This window comes from Corella eumyota, chromosome 7, assembly GCF_963082875.1.
Source record: "Corella eumyota chromosome 7, kaCorEumy4.1, whole genome shotgun sequence".
NCBI classification, from domain to species: domain Eukaryota; kingdom Metazoa; phylum Chordata; class Ascidiacea; order Phlebobranchia; family Corellidae; genus Corella; species Corella eumyota.
In genome coordinates this window covers 803,288-827,748 of record NC_137496.1, presented here as the reverse complement: position 1 = coordinate 827,748, position 24,461 = coordinate 803,288, and the positions used below count along the sequence as shown (strand labels likewise).

Genomic DNA, 24,461 nt, shown 5'->3' with positions numbered 1-24,461 from the left:
GGTAGATGTCAATTTTTTACACTCTAAAGTTATAATAGCCGATGGTCATGTTGTTTTGTACAAGTATTATCATAATCTAACTTTGACCGTAAACAAAATTATATATGACGTACTCTCTCACGTTAAACTTAATTTTATTGATCAAACCACATTAAATTAAGCCCAAATTCGGCATAAATAAATTATAACCCTTTAGCCTACTTTTATACATACAGACCAACGCTAAGTTTTTATTGAGATCTTTTAAGGTATTGTAGTGGCACAGGTTAATATTATTACAAACATTTGTAATTTGATAACTATATAAGGGCTGATTCGAAGCGATTCGTCCACCTTCACATTATTGCGCAACGCAAAGAAACCGGCGCAAGATTTTAAGAGAAAAGTCCCAGATTTTGGTAGCAAACACATTACGTCATAAAATGTCGAGATATTACGAATTAAGATAAAGCACCACAGATTAAAATGCGGCTTATAACTTTCCCTGTTGTTGCGAATTAATTTGCAATCGAATTTAAATACAATTAAACAACATTCTATTAATCATTTAAACGATATTAAATGTTTACACTAATGTCCCTGAATATAATAAACCTAATTTCAAGTTTTAATCGCAAACAAAAACATACAAAAACCTTTAAATACAATTTTCTTGTTAATAAAAACTAAGACTTACTTCTTAATAGATTTAACCTAGCCTATACAGCCTTAACAAAGGTCTGACGTGCAGCAAATTTTGCGCATGGCTTTAGGTATGTAGGAAAATTAATTAGCATGTGCGTAAGCAGCTTTAGTCCTATATTTGTTATATGCCGACTTAATTACATAACGTTTGGTATGAGGTTTAAAATGTAGATTAAAAGCTGCTATACGTCGTTTAATATGCACTGCGTTATAATTATTCGCTATATCGGATTATATTTAAAACGTGTAATTATATTGCTTCGTAAGTTGTAGAGGGAATTAAAATGGAAAGGAAAATTGATATTGCCCAACTATGCGGCCTCAGATTTCATGAATGACACAGCATAAACGCCATGTGAGCCATGTGATCGCGTCGTGTGACTGACTATGTGACGTCACAATTTACAGGATGTTGCATAAGGCGATCGAGCGTTATTTTAGCGCTGGCAAAATCATGTTTTGTTCGTCATAAAAAATTATTGTTTATAATAAGTCTGACGTAACAGACATATTAAATTAATCCACAAATATACAGAACCCAAATATGAATACACGACACGATTTGGTTAGATGGGATTTTTTATCACATGGGCGTTATAGGGGCGTGATAGTTGTGGCCTCCTTATAGTTATATTATTTTATATGATTTCGATGAAAATAATTATAAAAAATTAGTTTATTTGAAAATTTGGATTAATAATTTATATTAAACTTTAAAATTTCATGTCCTATAAAGCGCAGGTTAACTGTATACCATTAAACATTGGTGGTCATAGTACAGCGCACATTGTTCAAAGTGTTAAAAAACCGCTTTTCACATTTAAGTTGGTTTCCTAATCGGTTTATGGTCAGGTTTTAAATAGACAACACGAAGAATGGATTGAAACAAAAATATATTTTTATAAGTATTGCATTGGCGCGCATAATTTCGGTTAAGTTAAAGTAAATTAAGTGTTTTGCATTGAAAGGCTTTGAGGAAAATATTAAAATGTTAATTTCTACAAACATGCATTATATACAAATAATTAAAAAGAATTACCTTGTTCTAATTTTAAAGAAATTATTCGGTTTTGGCGTGCAATTGTGCATTAACTAAACTAAAGTAGGATCCCTTTAGAGCAATAAGTTCAGCATGAGTTCCTGTTTCAACGACAGATCCGTTTTCTATAACTGCAATGACGTCAGCATTCTTGACGGTCGACAACCGATGAGCAATAATGATGGTCGTTCTACCTTGACTGGCTGCATCTAATGCATCTTGTACAACCTGAAAATTAACATTCTTTAAGTTGATAAAGGTGCTATGATAAGAGGGCAATTAATACCAACGTGGGAGGGGTGATGTAACCTCTTAACTTAGGATACTTATGTTGCCCTAGACAGTTTAAAATGATCGAACTTAAATGGTATTAGTAGCCTGGTAGCGATGCTTGGCCCCTATTTAATAAATGTAAACAAATAACAAATCACATTACATGAATGCTGTCAACTTATAGAGTAACATGGAACAATTTTATAACCCAGAGACAATCCAAAGGGTCGATTTTTAACACGTTTTGGCCAAGTGACAATATCACCCTTTAATAAAAGTAAACTAAGGACAGACTACGTCACCTTTTCACTTTCTGCATCGAGTGCAGATGTAGCTTCATCAAGCAACAAAACTTTCGGATTTCTCAGCAAAGCTCGAGCGATGGCAACTCTCTGTTTCTGTCCTCCAGATAACTGGGTTCCTTTTGCCCCAACATTAGTTTTATAACCCTGAAAAATAGAGGATATATCTAATAAAATTAATAAAAAATTATAAAAAAATAGCAAAAAAGTCAAGTACTTAGGTTAGGTGCATATGCTATAATAAAATCCATGACTTGTTTTAAATGATGTACTATTATTTATAGTTGCGTTATATTACCATCATCAATAGGGTGTAACTTAAGCTCAATTCCTAAAAATAATTGGGGGTAATAAGAAAAGACTTTTAACCACAAACTGTTTGCTTTTCTATTGAATTCCTTAATTAAATATTACATAACACCCCCAGTTGCTAAGGTATTGTGTGTATTGTTCCGTGTTCAAATACAAGTATGAGTTAATATTGACTGAGTTGTGACGTAACATGGGGTTAATATTACATTGGATTGCAATCTTTTGTGATTTTTTGTACAAATACAGAGTTTTATTTTAAAAGAAAAATGTCGGTTTTAAAGGGTTTGGTAATTTCTTTTATGACGTTTGTTAACACACATCATTCAACATAGGCCTACTAGAATAACAAAGATAAAAACTACTTTTTCTTTCATTCTTAAGGCAAATAAACCTTAAAAATAAGTATTGTTTCCCTTTACATCAGTATGTCAGCTACTCTAAGTTTTTGTTGCTTTTTCAAATACGAATTCAATGTTTATATTATTGTCATACTTTTAAATTATAAAAAATAATTCCATACCTCTGAAAGAGTTTCAATGAAATCATGAATATTTGCATTCTTGGCAGCAGTAACAACCTCCTTGATATCAGCATATCTTGTATTATCTCCATATCTGATGTTATCTGCGATTGATCGATCAAATAAAACTGGTTCTTGTGACACAATTCCCATTTTCGATCGAAGCCAGGATATTCGAAGATCCTTCAAATTTCTTTCCTCCATATGCTAAAAAAAGAAGATAAATATATTATTTTTCATTCATTCGTCTTTTGTATATTTAAAAAGAAGATAAGCAATTCAATATCAGCCACAAATAGTCTTAGCTAGCAGCCACGAATAATGTTATGTACTCACCACAGCTCCATCTACCGGGTCGTAGAATCTCTCCAGCAACTGAATACAGGTCGACTTTCCACATCCACTTTGTCCAACCAGGGCAACAGTTTGTCCAGGTAGAACTTGTGTTGTTAGACCTTTCAACACTTGAACGTCTGGACGAGTTGGGTAGTTGAACTTAACGTTTGAGTAATCGACTCTACCTTCCATTTGTTCCTATTTATAAAAAACAAATGAATTTATAACACATTTAAAGCATGTTTAATTTTAATCCAGCTACAAATGTGGAAAGGTTAAAATCTTTATGCGCTTGCTTACATATTGCAGCATTCCTAATGCAAAACAACAACTATACCCTATAATTACTTAGTAAAAATAGCCTTCTCTTATTAAGAATAAATAAATAACATAAATATAAAAACATTACCAGTTGATTTCCTTCAGTGTTGTAGCTATCTATGCTCGGTACTCGATCAAACAACCTAAACATTCTTGCAGCTGACAGTTTAGCTTGAGCATAATCAGGAGCAAAGGAAGTGGTTTGACCAGCAGCTAGTGCACCAAAGATTAAAGCGATTAAACATCTAAAACAAAGCATATGCAAACATATAAAAAATGAACTTGCCTGGACAATATCTAATAAAACTATAGATAGTTTGTTTTGTAGGATAAATTGGAGTAACTTACGTAAACACATCCTCAAAGTTCATAAGTCTTTGGTCAACCAACCAAGCTCCAAACCGAAAAGTTGCAGCAAAAGCAAAGAACAACACACATTGTGCAAAACCAAAAGACAGGCCATAAAAGTAAGCCTTGTTCAGAGATTTCCTATAAAAGATACACAAAATATATTGGTATAACATTTAGACAACTTCTAAACACTTAAACATTACACTATTTACCTGTAAGGTAAATCCAATGCGTTGTTGTATCTCACAAAAAATCGATCCTCTTTGGCAAGTGAAGCAACAGTTCGAATGTTGATAGTTGCTTCTGATGCAATTTGACCTGCTTCCTCATAAGCTTTCGACACTTCGCCAGCCTAACAAGATTTATAAAACATAGGGTAGGTTTTTGTATATGTTGGATAAATGTATGCTGCTTCAAATAGATATTTTATAAACCTTACCTTTCCTATCATGACCCTTACTGTAACAATTCCACTGATCATCATGGGAGGTATAAAGGCAAGTGTAACAAAAGTCAAACGCCATCCATAATAAAATGAAATAACAAGAGTACATCCTAAAGAATTTAACATGTTAAATCCAAACAAAAAGGACAAAAAGTTGAAAAACTTGCAGGTTTAAGTTAGACCTGACAAGCAAAACTTATCCTTGGACTTACCTATAGCAAACATGCTCTGTATAGCAATCCCAGCTTGAATACCAGTACATCCCTGTACCCTGGATGCATCAGTTGCTAGCCTGGTTGTAAGAGCACCAGTGCTGTTTAAATGGTCGTCAAAATAACCGACATCTTGTCTCAGCATTGCTCGAAATCCTTGAGATCTTAATCTTGAAGTTAACTCTTCGCCGGATTTTGCAAAAGATGAGGCCTAAAAAAAGTAAATGTTATTGTTGTGAGAGTAAGTTTTTTGGTAAATGATAATGTTATGTTCGATATTATCTTTTTTGTACATTTGTGACCTCATATTTTTAGTTTTGCTGCAAAGAAATTGGTGATATTTTAGCACAGAGTATAAGTTAAAAGCGTTTGAAGTAAATTATGTAGTTATAAAAGTCACATGGAATTCTAGAGGCTGCTCATATTAAAAAACAGTTTTCAAAGTTATGTAGTTTTACTTTGACTTGTAAAAGATGCATTAAAATACCTGAATAGTATTGGCAAAAAAAGAAATAACTCCAAGAGTAAAAAACAAGAGGCTGTACAAGACAATCTTTTCTTCTTGTACTTCTCGGTCGTCCAAGGTGAACACTACCATCATTTCAGAGAAAATAATTGCAAAGAAAGGTTGGCTTCCACCATTGATAGCAGCAGCAACACAACCAACTGAAAATTTGCAAGTTTATGTTAAGTAAAACTATTGAAAACAGAAGCTCACCAACATAAGTTATTTATCATCACAACAACAACAACATGTTTAATTTGATAATGCAACTAAAATGTATATAGAGTAATAAAACTACATAAAGCACTTACGAATAATGTACAAAAGCTCTGGTTTATTAAGAGCGGCCACTCTTGAAACAGAGAAGCCAGATAGATCTTCTTCAATGTCTTCATTCTCTTTATTTAAATCGTTAGTTTCGTATGATTCTTGGCTGACTGTACTTTTAGAGCGTTTTTTATTTTTGTTTCCACTTTTTAAATCGCTGACAATCTCTAAAAATTACAATTTTTTGATATTGTTGATGTAAGAAAAATAAGATGTTAATTGTTCTATCCCAAAGTTTCTTTTAGTAAAACAAATATTTTTTAAAGACTTTAGTTAATGATATGATTTACCACCTTCATCTGCGTTGTAACTTTGCATGTTGACGAGATTTTGGTAAACTCCGTTTTCAACTTTCAGTAACTCATCGTGATCTCCTGCTTCCAATGCTCTTCCTTCGTGAAATCCAATAATTTTGTCCGCGTTTCGTATTGTTGACAATCGATGAGCAATCATTATTGTTGTACGTCCTATATTAAAATCAATTCAAATATTACAGGGTTTTTACCTTTGCTCACAAATAATGCAATACTTTCTATAATAGGGTTAAGATTTTACCAAAATGGTATACATATATTAGTTATCCAGTGAGCTTATGTATATGTTAATACCCTCTGATGCCTTATCAAGTGCAGCTTGTACGACCGCCTCACTTTCTGTATCCAAAGCCGATGTAGCCTCATCCAATAACATAACTTTTGGGTCACGCACAATTGCACGAGCGATGGCGATTCTCTGTTTCTGTCCTCCGCTCATTTGAGCTCCACCTTCTCCAACCATCGTCTCAAATTTCTGAAAAAAGAGGAATTTTAATAGATTCCTTAAACAACTTCGGAGAAATGTTAATGTAGGTGATGGCACAACTTAGAAATATTATTCTCACGTGTGGAAGTTTCATGATGAAGTCATAAGCGTTCGATTTCTTTGTTGCTTCTTGAATTTCTTGATCAGTGACGTCATCACGACCATATCGAATATTTTCAGCGATGGTTGTGTCAAAAAGAATTGGTTCTTGGGACACCACACCAATATGTTCACGAAGCCATTTCACGTTCAATGTTCGAATATCAACTCCATCAAGTTCAACTACTCCATTCTAAACAAACATTATATTAAAACCCACATTACTTTAAACATGATAACAAATAAAACAGTTGAAAATTTAAATGCTCTACGAAGCTTTAAAATAAAATCCAAACCACATTAACCAATAAATACTTTTATGCCTAATAGAAAACTCATAATATAATAAAAATTCTAAAAACTACTTAAGTAAATAGTAATAAAGATTGGGTTACTAAACAAACAAGACTAGGATTAAAAGTTCAACAAACTTTAGTAAACTTTGTACAGCTTTATAGAAAGCTATAGAAACTTTGTCGTCCAGTAGTTAACATTAACTAATAAGAACTGCTCAATACTATATATATAAGAGAACTATTTATATTTAGTTTTAACTGCAAATGTTAGTTACTTGTGGATCATAAAATCGTTGGATAAGTTGGACGCATGTACTCTTTCCACATCCACTTTGTCCACATAGAGCCAACGATTTCCCACTCTCAGCAACGAACGACACACCATGTAACACCTGTAAATAGAAATCATATTCTTAACCTTTATAACACTGACCTGCTTTGGCCTTCTTATAAAGTTTTGCTAAGTCATTGGATCCCTAATAAATATTTAATTTAACTTGACATATATATTTTCTCCATGTTTTTATAGAATAAATAATGACTTTTTGAAACTTTCTCCAAAACATTATTGTTTAGTAAAAGTTAACAACCTTTTGTCAATGTTCTATTGCCCTTTGAAATCAAAACAATCTTGTATTTGCACAAACCTGAACATCAGTTCTTGATGGATAAGTGAAGTCGACATTTTTAAACTCGATACGACCAGTCACTTTGTCAGGTTTGTGGCCAGCTTCAGACATGCTGTCGATCGGTGGAACTCGGTCAATAATCTCAAACACTTTGTAAGCTGCAGCCTTGGCGGCTGAAAAATATTCCATACTGCTACCAGCCTAAAATTGTCAAGTTTTAAATATATTTTAAATCAGATAGGTGATGCAACCTACACAATGTGTAGTCTGTTTTACAATAAATTCAAGCTATACCAAATCTTGTATATAACATTATTACATATTTAATAAAATTGTGTTAAAAATCTACTTACCCCTCCTAAAGAAATTGCTCCAATAAGAACACAAGAAAATGTTGTCATCATTGTCCCTACATCAAGAATCCCATCAAATATTAACTGACTTCCATACCAGAACGCAATCGAATAAGTCACGTAAATAATCAAATACAAGAATCCAAGTCCTAGTCCAGTAGCAAAACCCTTTTTTATTCCAACCTTGCGAGCTCTTTTTAAGTTTTCATCGTATCTAAAAAGCAAGTGATATTGTTTAAATATAAAGTAATTCAACTTAAAAAATCTTCAACTTAATGTAAACAAATATGTGTTTGATTAACAAAACACGCGACGATCTTATTCTTTGTAATAGATAAGTTTTTACTATACCATATACCTTTTACATTCTGAATCCTGACCACCGAACGCAAACACAGTTCGAATTGATGATATTACTTCTTCAGCTATGGACCCTGCCTTTGCATACGCATCTAACTCTTTCTCAGTGTAGTAAGTAGTAGACTGCACAATTTTAGAACTTTATTTTAAACATTTCTCGGTAAAAAGAATTTTACAACATGCTTATGAACAATTTGGTAAGGTCAAGCTGTTTAAGGTAAATATATAAATACATACATTTGTTAAACAAGTAAGATACCTTAAACATGGCTGCAACACCCAATCCAATAAGAGGTGTGATAGCTAACTCAACAAGAGTTAATTGCCAGCCATAGAACAACCCAATAATAATTCCAGTAACACTTCTGCATGCATATTGAAAGGAAATAGATGCTTTATCTCCAATTCCTTCTTGGATGCGATTTATATCACTGGGTAAATGAAGAAATTAATAATATTCCTAGTAAAGTATTAATTATTCCAATACTTATGCCTTATAATCCTTAACAAAGTGTTTATACTCGGCAAGTCTTGTGTTAAGTTCCCCTGTAGAGTTGAGATCATAAAACGAGATGTCTTGGCGGAGAATGCTTCTAAAGAAATCAACACGAATTCTTCTAACTTGTCTAATCGCTTGCAGACTCCAACAGGATACCTTAATAGTAGAAAAATTCACATATTTTAAAAAATACAAACTTAATCTAATTGTTTCAACTAGATCATACTTGTATTGTAGCTAGAATAAGTACTGCACAAGCTAGATAAGTATATTGCAAGGTGTATTCAACAATCTCTTCGTTCAAGTTTAAAGCGTTTTGAATTAACTCGGTAAAATTTCTGCAACAATATAAACCTATGTAAGTGACACATTTATTCTTTATTTTTTAGCTGTTACTTTACCAACCTAAGAGTTGTGTTTTCTGGAATAATTCCCATTTCTTTGCACACAGTGTAGTTAAAATTGCATGGTTCAAATACTCCAAAAGCAACAAAACTGTTAGTCATATCACCAAACACAATAAAGATTAAAGGAACTGCTGCACCGTGCATTGCTGCAGCCAATGTTCCAGTGGTTAATAAGAGGTAGTCGATCTTATCAGCATATCTGAACTAAGCAAAACATGTAAAGTTAATTATAAGGACTAGGACAAAATTATTCTTTAAGACAAATTAATACGTATTTACCAATTTATAGTAGCTGACACTTTCGGCCGCTGCATATTCTTTTTCTTTGTTTTCTACATTGGAAGACTCTGTTTCAGTTCTAAACATTGCGTTTTTTGTAAACACTTTTATTTTTAAAATAAGTTATTATTTATAAAAGCATTTTAATACTTTGTATTTACAAAAAAAACCTACTTGATGTTGTAAATATCATCGACGGAAAACTTTGAAAAACTTGTTACTTCTCTTTTTCTATGTAGATTTAAAGACATTTCTTCTCAAGTTTAACTTCTATTCTTATGTTCAACCATCTTAAAAATAAATATATATCATTTTAGTAAAGCTTTTACAGATTTACTACGGTTCTTTAAAATAGTACAACTTGCTACAACGACTGTAGTCTTGGTGAAGAGAAATTACGTTGTGTGTTGGTAAACAATCAAGCTGATTAATCATTAATTTTTTTAAGTATTTAAAATTGTCCTTGAAAAAGTTTTTATATTTCCAATAAAACAATTCTTATGCATTAATTTAACTTAATTTTGCTTTTTTTGTAACGGTTAAATGTGGGATATTTTAATGTATATATTTTTATGATAGGATCAAATGGTATTAAATTTTGTTGGCAAACATTGACCGACACTAGCGGTGTGTTGGGGTAAATAAAAGATAACAAAATTCAAGTTCCCTTTTGGTGTACAACAAAAAATCTTTTAATGTCAACTTTAAGTTACCAAAAAATCAAGCCCTTGTTGAACAAATTTAAAATATATTTTCTTTTCACTTTCTATAAAAAACTTTTAAATAAAGAAAACGTTTTAAACAATTATGGCAATGATTTAAAGATTTACATTTATTTCTCCAAACCTGCATGGATGTTTTGCCATTAAAAATCATTTAAATGGTGTAATCCAAAAGGAAAACTATCAAACACCATATTAGTAGAGCGTCACTGCTCTGTTAGAAAAAAGCAAATATTGAATTTATATCGTAATTTATTTGACATTGTTACACTTTGTTTAATTAAACTTTACCCATATATTTATCTCGTTCAAAACAGAAAAAGGTTTAATGATTAACATGTTGTCCCTTGGTCGTTGCGCAACTGTGCTGAAACAGTTTTAATGATTATGACCACCGCCCAGGCACCTGGTATAAATAGAGAGAAAGTTAAAACTTGTTTTAATTAAAGCTAGTTAATCTGTTACCAGACCAAAAGTATCACATGTTTCGGTGCAACAACAGAAAAACGAAATCTAGGTCAACTTGAGTTGTATTTAATACTTATTTCTAAACAAAGAAATTTTTGTTTTGTATAGGTAGATGCTATATGGTGATAATTTTTAATAGAGTAAAAGTTTGCAAATTTTGCCAAAATGGCGCCAAGAAATGAAACAGAAGCAATCCAAGTAAAAAAAATAACCAAACTTAACCCAGATGGAAGCACATATGATGATATCGACGACTTAAAATACAGAAATGGCAAGGATCAATATAAGTAAGATATTTCAAATACGCAAAAATGCAGCAAGTATTTATAACCTAAACCAACTATACTTACATAATAAACACATGTATCTTATGTTAAACAGAAGTTCTAGTTCAAGTAGTGGAAGTAGTTCAGGAAGTTCGGGAAATAGTGAAGAGAAAAAAGATGAACCAGAAGAAATTAAAACTGTGAATTATTACAAAATTGTAAGTCTTTACAAAAGTGGAAAAGAAGACTATTTTGGGCCAATATATTTTAAAATATCCTTGACTTAGGTCAGTTTTTTCAGCCTTATTATGAAATGTAACACCCCCTGTTCATATTTCATTTGTATGAAATTTTAATCTTATATACTTTCCTTAATGTGAGAAGGCCAACTTTTTAACCATATTATGAGGGTATAGCCTAAATTTACTTTTTTAACGGGACCACTACATGCTAAAAACATAACATCTATGATTACTTATAAATGTAAAACGTGGTTGTGCAAACATGAAATTACATAACTTGTAAGATTAGGTTTTGTTAACATAATACCTTTAATCTTAATGGACGGCGTAAAAATAAATTGTTGTTTAAGTGTAATTTTTTTAAATTAAAAGATTTTGGTAGCATCTTTCACTTGAATAAGTTGTTTGGCTATAAAACACTTGATGTGTTATAATCATGTGTATTTTTACACAGTTTCGTTATGCTGATACGACCGACATTCTTCTGATCATACTTGGAACAGTCTCAGCTGCTATTCACGGTGCCTCATTGCCAGTGATGTTTATCTTCTTTGGTGATATGACCAATAGCTTCGTGGACTTTGGTACTTATGTTAAATGTGAATTCAACTTTTCTTTATGCAAAGAAATGGGAATTATTCCGGAAGATTCCACAGAGTTGTAAGTATGGCATGAATACTAACTTATGCCTTCTGAAATTAGTATAAAGACACCTTTATACCTTAGTTTTTGTTAAGTGACAAGTTAGAAAAATGATATGTCAAGTAGAGAAATTGGTTACCCACTACTGGTTTACAAATGCATTATCTAATCTCTTGGAAAATACATAATTCCTTACTTAGTTATTGTAAACCATTAATTGCACATAATTTAATTAATTCAGTAAAAGTTTAATCTTGAATTTATTAATTTTCTTTTGTTGCAGGGACTTTGTACAGATCTTGAAAGATGCGGCAGATATACAAAGCTCAATGGCACAATATTCGCTTTACTACACTTACTTGGCTATAGGCATTTTGGTCTTTGCCAGTGTGCAGGTACTTGTCTATTAAGTTGTGTTTAAATTATCATTTGTATCACATTTTCACCAAGGTTTTTTACTAAAAGGTTACATGTTGGATGATGCAAGCTGTCCGCCAAGTAAGAAGAATTCGAGTCGCTTTCTTTAGAAGCATTCTTCGCCAAGATATCTCATTCTTTGATCTTAACTCTACTGGAGAACTCAACACAAGACTTGCCGAGTAAGAAATGTAAAATATGCAAAAAAAAGGTTACAGTTAAGACCTTTACACCATGTCTATAACTGCATGTTAGAGTACCTAAAAACTTTAAGTAAAGATTTTTTTGTTTTCAGCGATGTAACGAAAATTCAAGACGGTATTAGCGACAAAGTTTCGCTTTCATTTCAAATGGTTTGCCGAGCTGTTGCTGGTCTTGTAATTGGTTTTGTGTACGGGTGGCAACTAGCACTTGTCGTTTTAGCAGTCTCACCACTGCTAATGGTGTCTGCAGCAGTTATGTTTAGGGTACGTTTTATAATATTAACGTTAAAGTTGGACTTAAAGGTTTGATTTATATAAATGTGGAATCTTTTTAATTAAGAATATGTAGTCATAAATCTCTTGGTATCCTAGTTAAAACGAAAAATTGATAACATATAGGCGCTTGTCCCATTATCTGATTTTTGTTTGTTCAGATAGCTACATCGTTTACTAAAAAAGAACTCGATGCTTACGCAAAGGCGGGAGCTGTTGCTGAAGAAGTGATTTCTTCGTTAAGAACTGTTGTTGCGTTTGGTGGGGAGGAAAAAGAGTGCGAAAGGTGGTGTTAATATTTTTGACTAATTGAAATTAGACCATTTAAAAATATTGGTGTTATGTTGTCGAGTTTAAAAAACAAGCTTTTAAAACACTTTAACTTCAACTGTAGGTACGACAAGAATCTTCTAACTGCCAAAAAAGTTGGCATAAAAAAAGGAATGGTTTCTGGGTTTGGCCTTGGCACAGTTTTCCTTATAATGTTTAGTACGTATGGACTTGCTTTTTGGTATGGTAGCACACTTATTTTTGAGGGCAAGTTAGACACAGGATCCATGCTAACCACTTTCTTTGGAGTACTTATTGGAGCCTTCTCTTTAGGAGGGGTAATAAAAAGCTCTTTTTATTTCTTTTAGTGGTAATTGTTTAGCTAACAACGTTTTATAAAATAAACAAACAGTAAAACCTTTAAATAAAATGTAAATTGTTACGTAATGTGCTAAAATACGTTTGATTGTAAATTTAAAATTCACCTAATAAGGAAGAGTTAGAATATTGGTCAATTTTTTATTGCCAGTTCCTGCAACTTCATTGTCGTTAAGTTTAAAAATTATAGTTTGTAAAAGTTGAGTGAGTTTATGGCCTTGCTATTTTTACCATTACGATGACTAGGCACATATTAGGTAAAACACACTGTTTGCTAGTAAACATACAAAGCAAACATACTCTAATTGGAATTCGTGTTCTAGGCGGGCAGTAATATGGAATACTTTTCGGCGGCCAAAGCTGCAGCTTACAAAGTGTTTGAGATTATTGACCGAGTTCCACCGATCGACAGCATGTCTGAAGCTGGCCACAAACCTGACAGAGTAACCGGTCGTATCGAGTTTAAAAATGTCGACTTTACTTATCCATCAAGAACTGATGTCCAGGTTAACATTAAAAAAAATATTTTATTTAGTTAACAAGTCTTTCATTAAAAACGAAAATGATCCAGTACAAGTAATTAAATTGATCACCATAACGTTAAATCCGAAAGGGTAGTTTAATAATTACATTCCCATATGTAATAAGAATTAAACCTTGTTAAGGCAAACATTAACGTTTGTATCTATTCTAGGTGTTACATGGTGTGTCGTTCGTTGCTGAGAGTGGGAAATCGCTGGCTCTATGTGGACAAAGTGGATGTGGAAAGAGTACATGCGTCCAACTTATCCAGCGATTTTATGACCCACAGGTAAACAAGGCTAAAACAATATATTTCAAAGAGCGATAATAAAGCAAGGTTTATGATAAGCCGAACATAGGTTGCCATTACTAACAGGATGTTTTATTGGAGCTGTTAAAATTTTATGAGATTACAACATTTTAAATCTGTAATAATATTGGGTGATCGAAAACCGAATAATCGATGTAATGAACCAGTTTTTACCGAGTTAAGAGAAAGAAAACTTAGGTGTTATTAAAGATCTGTTATAAATACCAAAACAAATTGAACTTTACTCGTTGCTACGACTAAAATATCTTTGACAAATATTGGTTATAACCATACGAAGATATTTTAAGTGTTTTTAATAATTAACCAATACCACATTAAAAATGTAGTCCATAAACATATAATTAAACATCACGGGTTAATAGCAATTTCATTTTGCTTTTTAATGTAAGCAATACTAAAATATTTCAAGTTTTGATTAATAAAATGTGAATATTGCATAATTTATTATTTAGAAAGGGGTAGTTGAACTTGATGGAGTTGATATTCGAACATTGAATGTGAAATGGCTTCGTGAACATATTGGTGTGGTGTCCCAAGAACCAATTCTTTTTGACACAACCATCGCTGAAAATATTCGATATGGTTGTGATGGCGTCACTGACCAAGAGATTCAAGAAGCAACAAAGAAATCAAATGCTTACGACTTCATCATGAAACTTCCACATGTAAGAATAATAATTATAAGTTGTACGATTAAAATCATCAACATTTTTTTAGGTTGTTTTAAAAAAATTCATTTAATTTTTCTTTGTATAGAAATTTGAGACGATGGTTGGAGAAGGTGGAGCTCAAATGAGCGGAGGACAGAAGCAGAGAATCGCCATCGCTCGTGCTATCGTGCGTGACCCAAAAGTTATGTTATTGGACGAGGCTACATCTGCTTTGGATACAGAAAGTGAGGCAATCGTACAATCTGCACTTGATAAGGCATCAGAAGGTATTATCTAATATATAATATATAAGCCCAAAATATTTTTAATGCTGTAAAATTTAAATTGATTTTAATATAGGGCGTACAACAATAATGATTGCTCATCGATTGTCGACAATCAGAAACGCGGACAAAATTATTGGATTTCACGAAGGTAGAGCATTGGAAGCAGGAAATCACGATGAGTTACTGAAAGTTGAGAACGGAGTTTACCAAAATCTTGTCAACATGCAAAGTTACAACGCAGATGAAGTAATAGCAGAAGATAATGAAGAAAATTTCAAGAGAGGTGAGTAAATCGTCCTAATTATTTTTACTTGTAACACCTAATACAAGGATAACAAAAAGGCTTAACTTAAAATAGTGATGTTATTATAAAAAAATCAAAATTTCAGTCACTTTGGAGAAAGTAACGTCAGTGAAAAGAAAAAGATTGTTGAGCGGAACCAGCATTAAATCCGGAGGAACCGAAAAGGAAGTGGATTTGAAAGAAGAGGAGATTGACGAAGATCTTCCTGATGTTGGGTTCTCCAGGATTATTGCTCTTAACAAACCCGAATCCCTGTACATTCTTTGTAAGTTAAAAAAGCCTTTTCTTAGCCATAAGATTTATTTTTTGATAAAAACAACTTAACAACGTCATGATTTTATAAATGTTTGGTATCTGTCTTATTTATTGGTTTAAATTGGTTTATTTTAATGGTTAGCTGGCTGCATTGGTGCTGCTGTAAATGGAGGAATCCAACCAGTGTTTGCTATTTTGTTTTCTGAGATTTTAAACGTGTTTTCTTTGACTGATCAGGAAGAACAAGAAACAAGAATCTTTGCATATTCACTTCTCTTTTGTGGGATTGGGTTATGCGCATTTTTGGCTAATGTTGTTCAGGTATAATAACAAAATCTTGTCATAATCGATGCTGTTAACAAGCAGTAGAAAGTGATTTCAGCAAACTTTGATTTACTACCCTTTTTTCCAGGCAATGTCGTTTGCAAAATCCGGCGAAGAGTTAACTTCAAGATTAAGATCTCGAGGATTTCGAGCAATGCTGAGACAAGATGTCGGTTACTTTGATGACCATTTAAACAGCACTGGAGCTCTTACAACCAGGCTAGCAACTGATGCTTCAAAAGTGCAAGGCTGTACTGGCGTAAGGGCTGGCACAGCAATTCAAAGTATCTGCGCGCTGGGTAAGTAAACATCTCATGACTTGTCAACATCTATAAGTTAATAAACGTTTCTTATTCAGTTTCATGATAATACGTTATTACTATAAAGCATTTATACGATGGGAAAACTTTCACATAATTTACAATTTGTACATTTCAGGAGTCGCCCTAGGAATTGCTTTTGCTTATGGATGGCAGTTGACTTTACTTGTGTTAGCTTTTGTTCCATTCATGATGTTTGCTGGTATGCTGCAAATGCGGGTGCTTACCGGACAGGTAAAAGCATTAAATTTGGTTTTACTGTAAAAAAAAGTCACAAAAATTATCATTAGAATTTTAAGTAACTTTTTAAAACTTATTTTAAGAGATTTTTGTGTGTTTATTGTTACAGTCCTCGCAAGAGAACAAAGCTTATGAGGAAGCAGGAAAAATAGCAACTGAGGCTACTCTGAATCTTCGAACTGTGGCTTCACTTACTAAAGAGACGAGGTTCTTCAGAAATTACGAAGCATCTTTGTTTGTTCCATACCAGTAAGTTAAATATTTTTAAAAAACGCATATATTTTTGTAGTGGAATTTGCCCTGTTATCTTGATAAGAATACCACTATATTATACTTTATTTCACAGGCAATCTGTGAAGAAGGCTTACTCCTATGGAATATCGTTCGGATTTTCCCAATGTATTGTCTTCTTTGCATATGCTGCTGCATTTCGTTTTGGAGCTTGGCTTGTTGATGAGAGATTAATGACATTTGAAAACGTTTTTAAGTAAGATTTAATAACATAAAATTGGTGGCATTATCAACCTGTTTGCTAAGACTTTGGTATGTTATAAGATTAATCATCTTTTGATTACACTTTCTTTCGCAGATGTTTAATGGCTGTCATATTTGGAGCAATGTCAGTTGGACAAACAAGTTCTTTTGCTCCTGATTACGCCCAAGCTAAAATATCAGCAGCAAGAATGTTTAAATTGTTTGATCGAGTGCCAAGCATAGATACATACAGTGGCAAGGGAGAGGATCTGGTAAAATTATATTTGATCTCTGATAAAATTATTTTAAGATAAATACAATTTTTAAATCGCAGCGTTTTTTTTATTAGAAACAAGTCGATGGGAAAATCAACTACAACGATATCAAGTTCAACTACCCAACTCGTCCAGACGTTCAAGTGTTGAAAGGTTTAACAACACAAGTTCTACCTGGACAAACTGTTGCCTTGGTTGGACAAAGTGGATGTGGAAAGTCAACCTGTATTCAGTTGCTGGAGAGATTTTATGACCCGGTAGAAGGCCAAGTGGTAGGTGTCTTCTTTTAAAATATTTTTTTTCATCTACAAGAATCAACTATAAATAAAACTGTTTGGTAATACCATATCTAACTTATTAACAACAAGATAGCTAACATGATTATAAAGATTTGAAATGAGAAAATCGTTGAAAATGTAACGTATAAATTATAATCAACAGTTTCTGGAGAACAAAAATCTCAAAGATCTTCAAATATCCTGGCTTCGTTCGAAAATGGGAATTGTTTCACAAGAACCAGTTTTATTCGATCGATCAATCGCAGATAACATCAGATATGGAGATAATACAAGATATGCTGATATTAAGGAGGTTGTTACTGCTGCCAAGAACGCAAATATTCATGATTTCATTTCAGGTTTACCAGAGGTAAGTCAAAATAAAAACGAAAAAGTTTAATAACTATGGAAAAGTTTTGTTTTAAATTTTTAAACGTTTGTTTTTCAGGGTTATGAAACCAATGTTGGGGCAAAAGGAACCCAGTTATCTGGAGGACAGAAACAGAGAGTTGCCATCGCTCGTGCTTTGCTGAGAAACCCGAAAGTTTTGCTGCTTGACGAAGCTACATCTGCACTGGATGCAGAAAGTGAAAAGGTATAGAATTATAAAATTCTTGCAATGTATTCTTTACCAACCAAAATGGATTATTTATTCAAAATTAATCTTTTTCAGGTTGTACAAGATGCATTAGATGCAGCCAGTCAAGGTAGAACGACCATTATTATTGCTCATCGGTTGTCGACCGTCAAGAATGCTGACGTCATTGCAGTTATAGAAAACGGATCTGTCGTTGAAACAGGAACTCATGCTGAACTTATTGCTCTAAAGGGATCCTACTTTAGTTTGGTTAATGCACAATTGCACCCAAAAGCAGGGTGAACAATCTTGCAAAAAAAGACAAGTCCAGTAAACAATTGACTTATTGGTTGTATTGCGAAAATCCACGCAATAGGCCAAAAAATTGTCACAGCCGTTGCTGTTTTGCCGTAGTTTATCACTCTAATAGTCTTTTTATATATTTGTAATTGTCAACATCCTTAAGTGTTTATTTACTGAAAAATTCTATGTTTGTAAGTCGTATAAACAATTTAATTTATTGATAATATTTTGTACACAATTTCTGTTCAAACTTTATGTTAAAAATTTAATTCAGTTAATGCTTCTGATTTTCAAATAAAATAAATTGATTGAATTCGTAATTCATTAAACATGTTAGAAAGCATAATGTAACATTCTATTGGTTAAATTAGCTATTTACAATATTAATTAAGAAAAATATGTAGGTAAAACACACTTAAACTGTGTAATCGGTAGGGTAATATTTTTTGTACATATCTTTATCCTCGATGTGGGAAACTCAAATGCGCGACTTAAACATAGATACTCCGACCCAGTCTCGAGTTGCCTGTGGCAGTTTGGAATATTATAAAGACTATAATTGCCCGGTAATTATGCTGCTGATTAAGTGCTGGCTCAGCAGGAGTTCATACCATTTATAACGCCTTACTCAAGGGCGCTACAGCATGAGATCAGTGGGGATTGAACCCACGACCTCATGTGTGGTGTAACAAGAGTTCTTACCACTACACCACGCTGCCGGTTTAATATTTGTATAGGCTAACGGACAATGCGCAATTACAGTACCTTTAACTGATACAAATTTATATTTAAGCTTACTATAATTTTGTTGATTAAATAAGCATTTAAAATACAAAATAAAATTAATTTTGTTTTTATATTTTGGGGAGAAGTTTACCCGTTTACCATGCTTAAAGTTGTACATTTGCAAGGGCAATCCCTTACAATGTCTTACAACTGGTATAGGAAATGCATTGATAATACTTAAATGCATTTCCTTTAGTATAGCATATGTAGAACACTTTGTAATATAGTATGATACAGTAAATTAAATATGAATAACACTACACCATCAAAGTCTTACTCCAGCAGTTTGCTTGCTCTTGTCAAAAAGTTAAACTCCCATATTTTTACAGGTAAGGTCAGAAGGTCAAAGAGTTTAAACATTGAATATATATGTTTAATTTACATTACATGCAGATACCCCAACCAAGACCCTCCCATTTTATGTTGGCAAAGTTCAAGTTGGTCTTATTAAAGATGAGTTTTTACCTCAACTTAAGAAATACCCAAATGTTTTTACTATTCAAAATGTGGGCCATGAAACTGTGATATTGAATCCTAATTTAAAAACTTTTGAAGAGCGTACCGAAGTGTTTAATGAAATGCTTAAGGATATGGCATTAAATAAAGCCCATGTTGCATTATTAGGTTGGAGGAATGAGGTTCGAAATGTTTTATACTATGTCTTTTAAATATAAAATAGCAATTCTTAAAACTGAATTTAAAAGTACTTACAATTTAATCCTTATTAAAGCCATGTTCTAAATTAACCTTATACCTTAAGGAGCATTTAAATGTACAAAAAACTAGTAAACCATGCAAAAAATCGGAACTTTTAAATAAAATTCATGCAATAACTAACTTTTATATGAAGATGTATGATGTCTCCTTTCAAGCGAATGATCCTCCATTATTTTGCATGGAAAGGGCAGCTGTCTCCATATTCGGTATAAAGGCTTATGGTTCCCACATGAATGGATATGTCAACCATCCTGTAAAAGGAATATGTTTATGGATTGCAAGAAGGTATCTTAATAACATTACCTAGTATATAAAATATATAAAAAAATAAAGGACTTTTATAAACCTAAAATTAACCTATAAATATTAGTTAATATAATACACAGATCTTCTACAAAAGCAACTTTTCCCAACAAACTTGACAACATGGTGGCAGGGGGAAAGGGAAGGGGAATTGGAATTTATGAAACAATTATAAAAGAATGTGAAGAAGAAGCTGGGATACCTAAAGAGTTGGCTGTTAAAGCTCTTCCAGTGGGAATGATAAGGCATTGTTCATACTTTATTAAATGGCCTAAAAATTAAAAGCTTTATTAATAGTTAGGTTATATAACAAAAAATGTATAGAGATTAGTGAATAGGGCCAGTTATCACCAAAACCAATTCCTTTATTCCAGAAATTAATTTTTATATATATATATATATTGTTTGCATTTACAGTTATATATATGAGGATGAGAGGGGCATTCAAAGAGATGTACAATACTGTTTTGATCTTGAAATTCCAATTAATTTTATTCCTACTATGGTAGATGGAGAAGTACAAGATTTTAAACTTTGTACAATTGAGGAGGTAACTTATGTTATTTATTTTGTTAAATGTTTCAAGCAAAACTACGTGTGTGAAATATAAAAATGTGTTTTTGGGAAGAATGGAAGCTTGGTAAGTACACAAAGTACAAAATTCTATACATAAACTAAACAGATACAAGAGGATTTTGGTAACTTAGTAGAATGTATAGGTTTGTAAATTGGTTTGATAATTCCAATGTTTGTGTTTGTAGGCAAAGGAACTTATAGTTTCAAGTGAATTTAAACCAAATTGTGCAGCCGTAACTCTAGACTTTCTTTTAAGAAAAGGATTTTTAAAACCCGATGATAGTAAGTAACAAAAAAAAATTTGATTTTATGTTTATGTGCAAAATATATTTTTTTTAGTTTCAGATTATGTTGAGATTACCCAATTACTGAAATACCCACTTGACTGAAAGAAATGAAAACTTAAAAATTATGTTTTTATATTTATATACCATGTTTTTAATTTGCAAATGAATAAATATGATTTGAATGTTAAAAATAATACAATGTTGGAATATTGTTTAATTACTTTTGTTGTGTTGCAATTTGTTTGGCAAATTATGGAAAAATAAACTAAGATTATAATCTTTATGTAAATATAAAGTTTTTAATAAACATAAATACCTTTTCCTTAATATTCCGTGGAAACAAAACAACTTTTAAAACTTAAAATTTTAAAACACGAGCGAAAACTTTCGAATGACATTTCTTGGGAATTTCCCCAACAGAAATAAAATTATTACAAAAATATTCTAAATAAGTATTGATATCTATGAATTTCAACAAATTCATAATAAATTAAGTAATCATAAATAACTAATAATATCTGTCGAAATAATGAATTTATTGTCACTAATACAGGAACTACAAACAATCTATCATGTTTTGATTTGTTATATAAATCTAAAGTAGTTGATCATTGTAATTGTAGGGTGTGGTTAATCGGTTTGTTGTTAGTATTACATAACTAAAATCAGATTTATAACTAAGATCGAAATCTTATTACAACATAATTTAAGATAAACCATAATTTAGTTTTTAGCACTACTACGTTGTTTTATTGTAAGATTTAAATTTTTTATTAAAAGAAGTTAAAAAAATGTCAGATGATCTGAAACCTCTTCCAGGTCCTCATGGACTTCCTATATTTGGATCCATGTTTTCCCTGGGAGAATACCGAGGAAGAACATTAACTGAATGGGCTAACAAATATTACGGGCCGGTCTTTAAAGTAAAAATAGGAAGTCGCGAAGTATTGGCTATACAAGGGTAAGAGTGTTTGTCTGGTATCACAAAAACATTATAAGACTGCATTGAAATTTACATTGTACTTGCATTTGTTTTAAGGTATGATGCATTGCACGAATCTATGGTGGAAAAAGCCAAAAGTTTTGCGGGGCGAATTGAAGCCCCGGTGTTGAAAGCAATGCGAAATAACAACGGCTTGTTTTTCGTTCAGTATGGGGAACATTGGGAAGTTTGGAGAAAGTTTGCGACCAATGGAATAAGCGACATATGTAAACGTAAGAATTACATGTTTCAGTATAAAATAGGCCTACAATTTCATTTTTTACTAATATTTAGAAACTAGAAGAGCTATTTGTCGGGAAGGACAGCATTTAGTTGAGTTTATGGATGGCAAAGTTGGAATTAAAATGTCTCTTCAAGATTACTTTACTGCAACCATGGCAAATGTTGTTTTGGAGGTAAATAAAAACAAAGTTGATAAATGTGGTGGATTTACTGATATGTAATTTTTGTAAACAAATAAAATAAATGGCGGAATATTAATCATGAAATGTGTTGATGTGAAATTGTAGATGATGACAGTTTGTTAGTTTATGTTATAACTATACATAATTTATTTCCTTTTGCAATGTAACAAACTGTTGTATTTTGTTCGTCAATATTATTTTTTGTTTGTTAAAATACATTGTTAATATATTTTCAGTCATGCTTGTCCAAGCGGTATGAGATTGATGACCCGACCCTAACTAAACTTGTTGATAACATCTACAAAACATCTTATGATAAAAAGTTTGGTCTTCTCTTATTTCTTCCCGGACTTGGCAAATTGTTTCCGTTCTGCTCGTAAGCTTAATAATAGTTTGATCTTTTCCAATGATACCCTATGTATGTTACGATATTAATTTTTTCAAGGTTTTTGGATGAAGTTAAAGCAAGACGAAAGAGAATAATAAAGCAACTTACCGATTTGATTCACGAAAGAAGAGAAGAAGAGGGGAAAAGTCCTGATCTAGTTAGCTGTTACTACAGAAGTAAGAGTAAGGGTTGTACGATGGCTAGGTTGATATGTTTTAGAGTAAGAAGGTTTTGGTGGTATGGAAATAATTTTTAAATAAAAGTATTCCCGCACAAGTTAGGAGAATGAAAGTAAAAAAATCTTCGGTTTTATAACTTTCCTATGATAATAATGTATTATGATGTATCAGTAAAATTTTCCAAATTTATATTGAAACAATATACTTTTTTTAAATAGGAAATGAAGAACCATCAGAAAATGACATAAAATCATTGGCATTTCTGTTTGAGGATATGCTATACGCAGGATCGCTTACAACTGGATCTGAATGTTTGTGGGGCATTTTGTATCTTTTACGTAACCCAGAAAAAATGGCAAAACTACAACAAGAGGTTGACAGTGTACTTGGAGGTAAAATAGCTCAAACTAGCTTTAGTGAGCATTAAAAGCTTATGTAGTTTTCGAAAGTTTTAATAAGCAAACCTGACCAAATCTGTTCTTTTACTTTTTATATAGTGATCATCAAATCGTTTATACAAAGTATATTAGGTTTGCACAACTTTAACATAACCCTGTTACAGATTATGATCAGCCAATTGAACTAGCCTTGCAAGGAGGTTTGGACAAGTTACCTTACCTTCAAGCAGTCGTAGAGGAAGCTAAACGTATTCGACCAATAGCACCAACTAGCTTGTTCCGTGAAACAACTGAAGAAACAAGTTTAATGGGATTCAAGGTAGAACTTTGATACCCCTTTAGTTTAAGATCTTAAAATGATTTTGATTTGTTAACCATAAATGTAAATTCAACTTAATTTTACTAGGTTCCAAAAGGAATGGCTGTGATGCCAAACTTATGGAGTGCTCAACATGATCCAGAAGTATTCCCTGAGCCTGAAGAGTTTAAACCAGAGAGATTTATAGATAGTGACGGCAAATTTGAGGCTAGCAAACATGTTGTTGCCTTTGGCATGGGATGGAGAGACTGTGTTGGTTACAAAATGGCAAACGTTGAAATGCAGATATTCATCTTAGGGATGGTTCTTAATTATAATATAGAACTACTTACTGAGCTTAGCGACGAGGAAATGAAAGGAAGGTTTATTGGTATAATGGCACCACCACATTTCAAGGTCAAATTAACAAAAAGATAAACTGTTTTTGTTGACAATCTTCAGTAACTTATAATCATGGACTATGTTATTACTGAAAAGCATTGTACAAATGTTTTTGTCACGTTTTTTATATGTTGTTGTATAGTGTTTTATTATATATATGTTTCTGTCGTGTTGTTGTAACAATTTACTTGTAATAATACAAGTTGTTATTAAAATATGAAGGTATATTTAAATGTGTAATACAGACAATAAAATAACCAAAGCAAAGTTATTAAAAAGGATGCATTTGTGCCATTTAGGCTGACGAGACAAAACTAAAGTTTACATTCACGATCCGGATATGAATAAA

At 32.2% G+C, this 24,461-nt stretch overlaps 3 protein-coding genes and 1 pseudogene across 3 annotated transcripts; 3 read left to right on the top strand and 1 right to left on the bottom strand.

The window, feature by feature from the left end:
- Positions 1-1,744: 1,744 nt before the first annotated feature.
- LOC145759565 (ATP-dependent translocase ABCB1-like) lies at positions 1,745-9,601 on the bottom strand (annotated as a pseudogene).
- Positions 9,602-10,705: 1,104 nt separating this feature from the next.
- Positions 10,706-18,371, top strand: LOC145759564 (ATP-dependent translocase ABCB1-like). Its single transcript, XM_082573417.1, has 24 exons — positions 10,706-10,827; positions 10,922-11,024; positions 11,503-11,708; positions 11,974-12,085; positions 12,156-12,289; positions 12,403-12,574; positions 12,745-12,869; positions 12,978-13,191; positions 13,555-13,737; positions 13,926-14,042; positions 14,537-14,749; positions 14,841-15,021; positions 15,095-15,304; positions 15,411-15,590; positions 15,723-15,901; positions 15,993-16,203; positions 16,343-16,458; positions 16,574-16,713; positions 16,811-16,951; positions 17,054-17,210; positions 17,288-17,485; positions 17,655-17,861; positions 17,940-18,086; positions 18,165-18,371. Exons 1-24 carry the CDS (start codon positions 10,706-10,708, stop codon positions 18,369-18,371), a joined length of 3,975 nt encoding a protein of 1,324 aa, XP_082429543.1.
- Positions 18,372-19,304: 933 nt separating this feature from the next.
- On the top strand, positions 19,305-21,342 carry LOC145759658 (uncharacterized). Its single transcript, XM_082573507.1, has 7 exons — positions 19,305-19,486; positions 19,551-19,795; positions 20,008-20,159; positions 20,261-20,422; positions 20,595-20,727; positions 20,939-21,035; positions 21,093-21,342. The coding sequence occupies exons 1-7, from the start codon at positions 19,405-19,407 to the stop codon at positions 21,140-21,142; spliced, it is 921 nt and encodes a 306-aa protein (XP_082429633.1). The 5' UTR covers positions 19,305-19,404; the 3' UTR covers positions 21,143-21,342.
- Positions 21,343-21,782: 440 nt separating this feature from the next.
- On the top strand, positions 21,783-24,323 carry LOC145759884 (cytochrome P450 2E1-like). The gene is made up of 8 exons (XM_082573740.1): positions 21,783-22,001; positions 22,080-22,255; positions 22,317-22,438; positions 22,684-22,823; positions 22,893-23,011; positions 23,233-23,406; positions 23,577-23,731; positions 23,819-24,323. Exons 1-8 carry the CDS (start codon positions 21,832-21,834, stop codon positions 24,146-24,148), a joined length of 1,386 nt encoding a protein of 461 aa, XP_082429866.1. The 5' UTR covers positions 21,783-21,831; the 3' UTR covers positions 24,149-24,323.
- The last annotated feature ends 138 nt before the right edge of the window (positions 24,324-24,461 follow it).

Excerpts from the sequence above, each read along its gene's own strand:
- LOC145759564 (XM_082573417.1), top strand. The coding sequence starts at position 10,706 with ATGGCGCCAAGAAATGAAACAGAAGCAATCCAAGTAAAAAAAATAACC. Across the intron at positions 14,043-14,536 it reads AGCGATTTTATGACCCACAG|AAAGGGGTAGTTGAACTTGA; the intron begins GTAAACAAGGCT and ends TTTATTATTTAG. Across the intron at positions 15,305-15,410 it reads TGAAGAAAATTTCAAGAGAG|TCACTTTGGAGAAAGTAACG; the intron begins GTGAGTAAATCG and ends TCAAAATTTCAG.
- LOC145759884 (XM_082573740.1), top strand. The coding sequence starts at position 21,832 with ATGTCAGATGATCTGAAACCTCTTCCAGGTCCTCATGGACTTCCTATA. Across the intron at positions 22,439-22,683 it reads TGGCAAATGTTGTTTTGGAG|TCATGCTTGTCCAAGCGGTA; the intron begins GTAAATAAAAAC and ends ATATATTTTCAG. Across the intron at positions 22,824-22,892 it reads AAATTGTTTCCGTTCTGCTC|GTTTTTGGATGAAGTTAAAG; the intron begins GTAAGCTTAATA and ends AATTTTTTCAAG.
- LOC145759658 (XM_082573507.1), top strand. The coding sequence starts at position 19,405 with ATGAATAACACTACACCATCAAAGTCTTACTCCAGCAGTTTGCTTGCT. Across the intron at positions 20,728-20,938 it reads AACTTTGTACAATTGAGGAG|GCAAAGGAACTTATAGTTTC; the intron begins GTAACTTATGTT and ends TTGTGTTTGTAG. Across the intron at positions 21,036-21,092 it reads ATTTTTAAAACCCGATGATA|TTTCAGATTATGTTGAGATT; the intron begins GTAAGTAACAAA and ends TATTTTTTTTAG.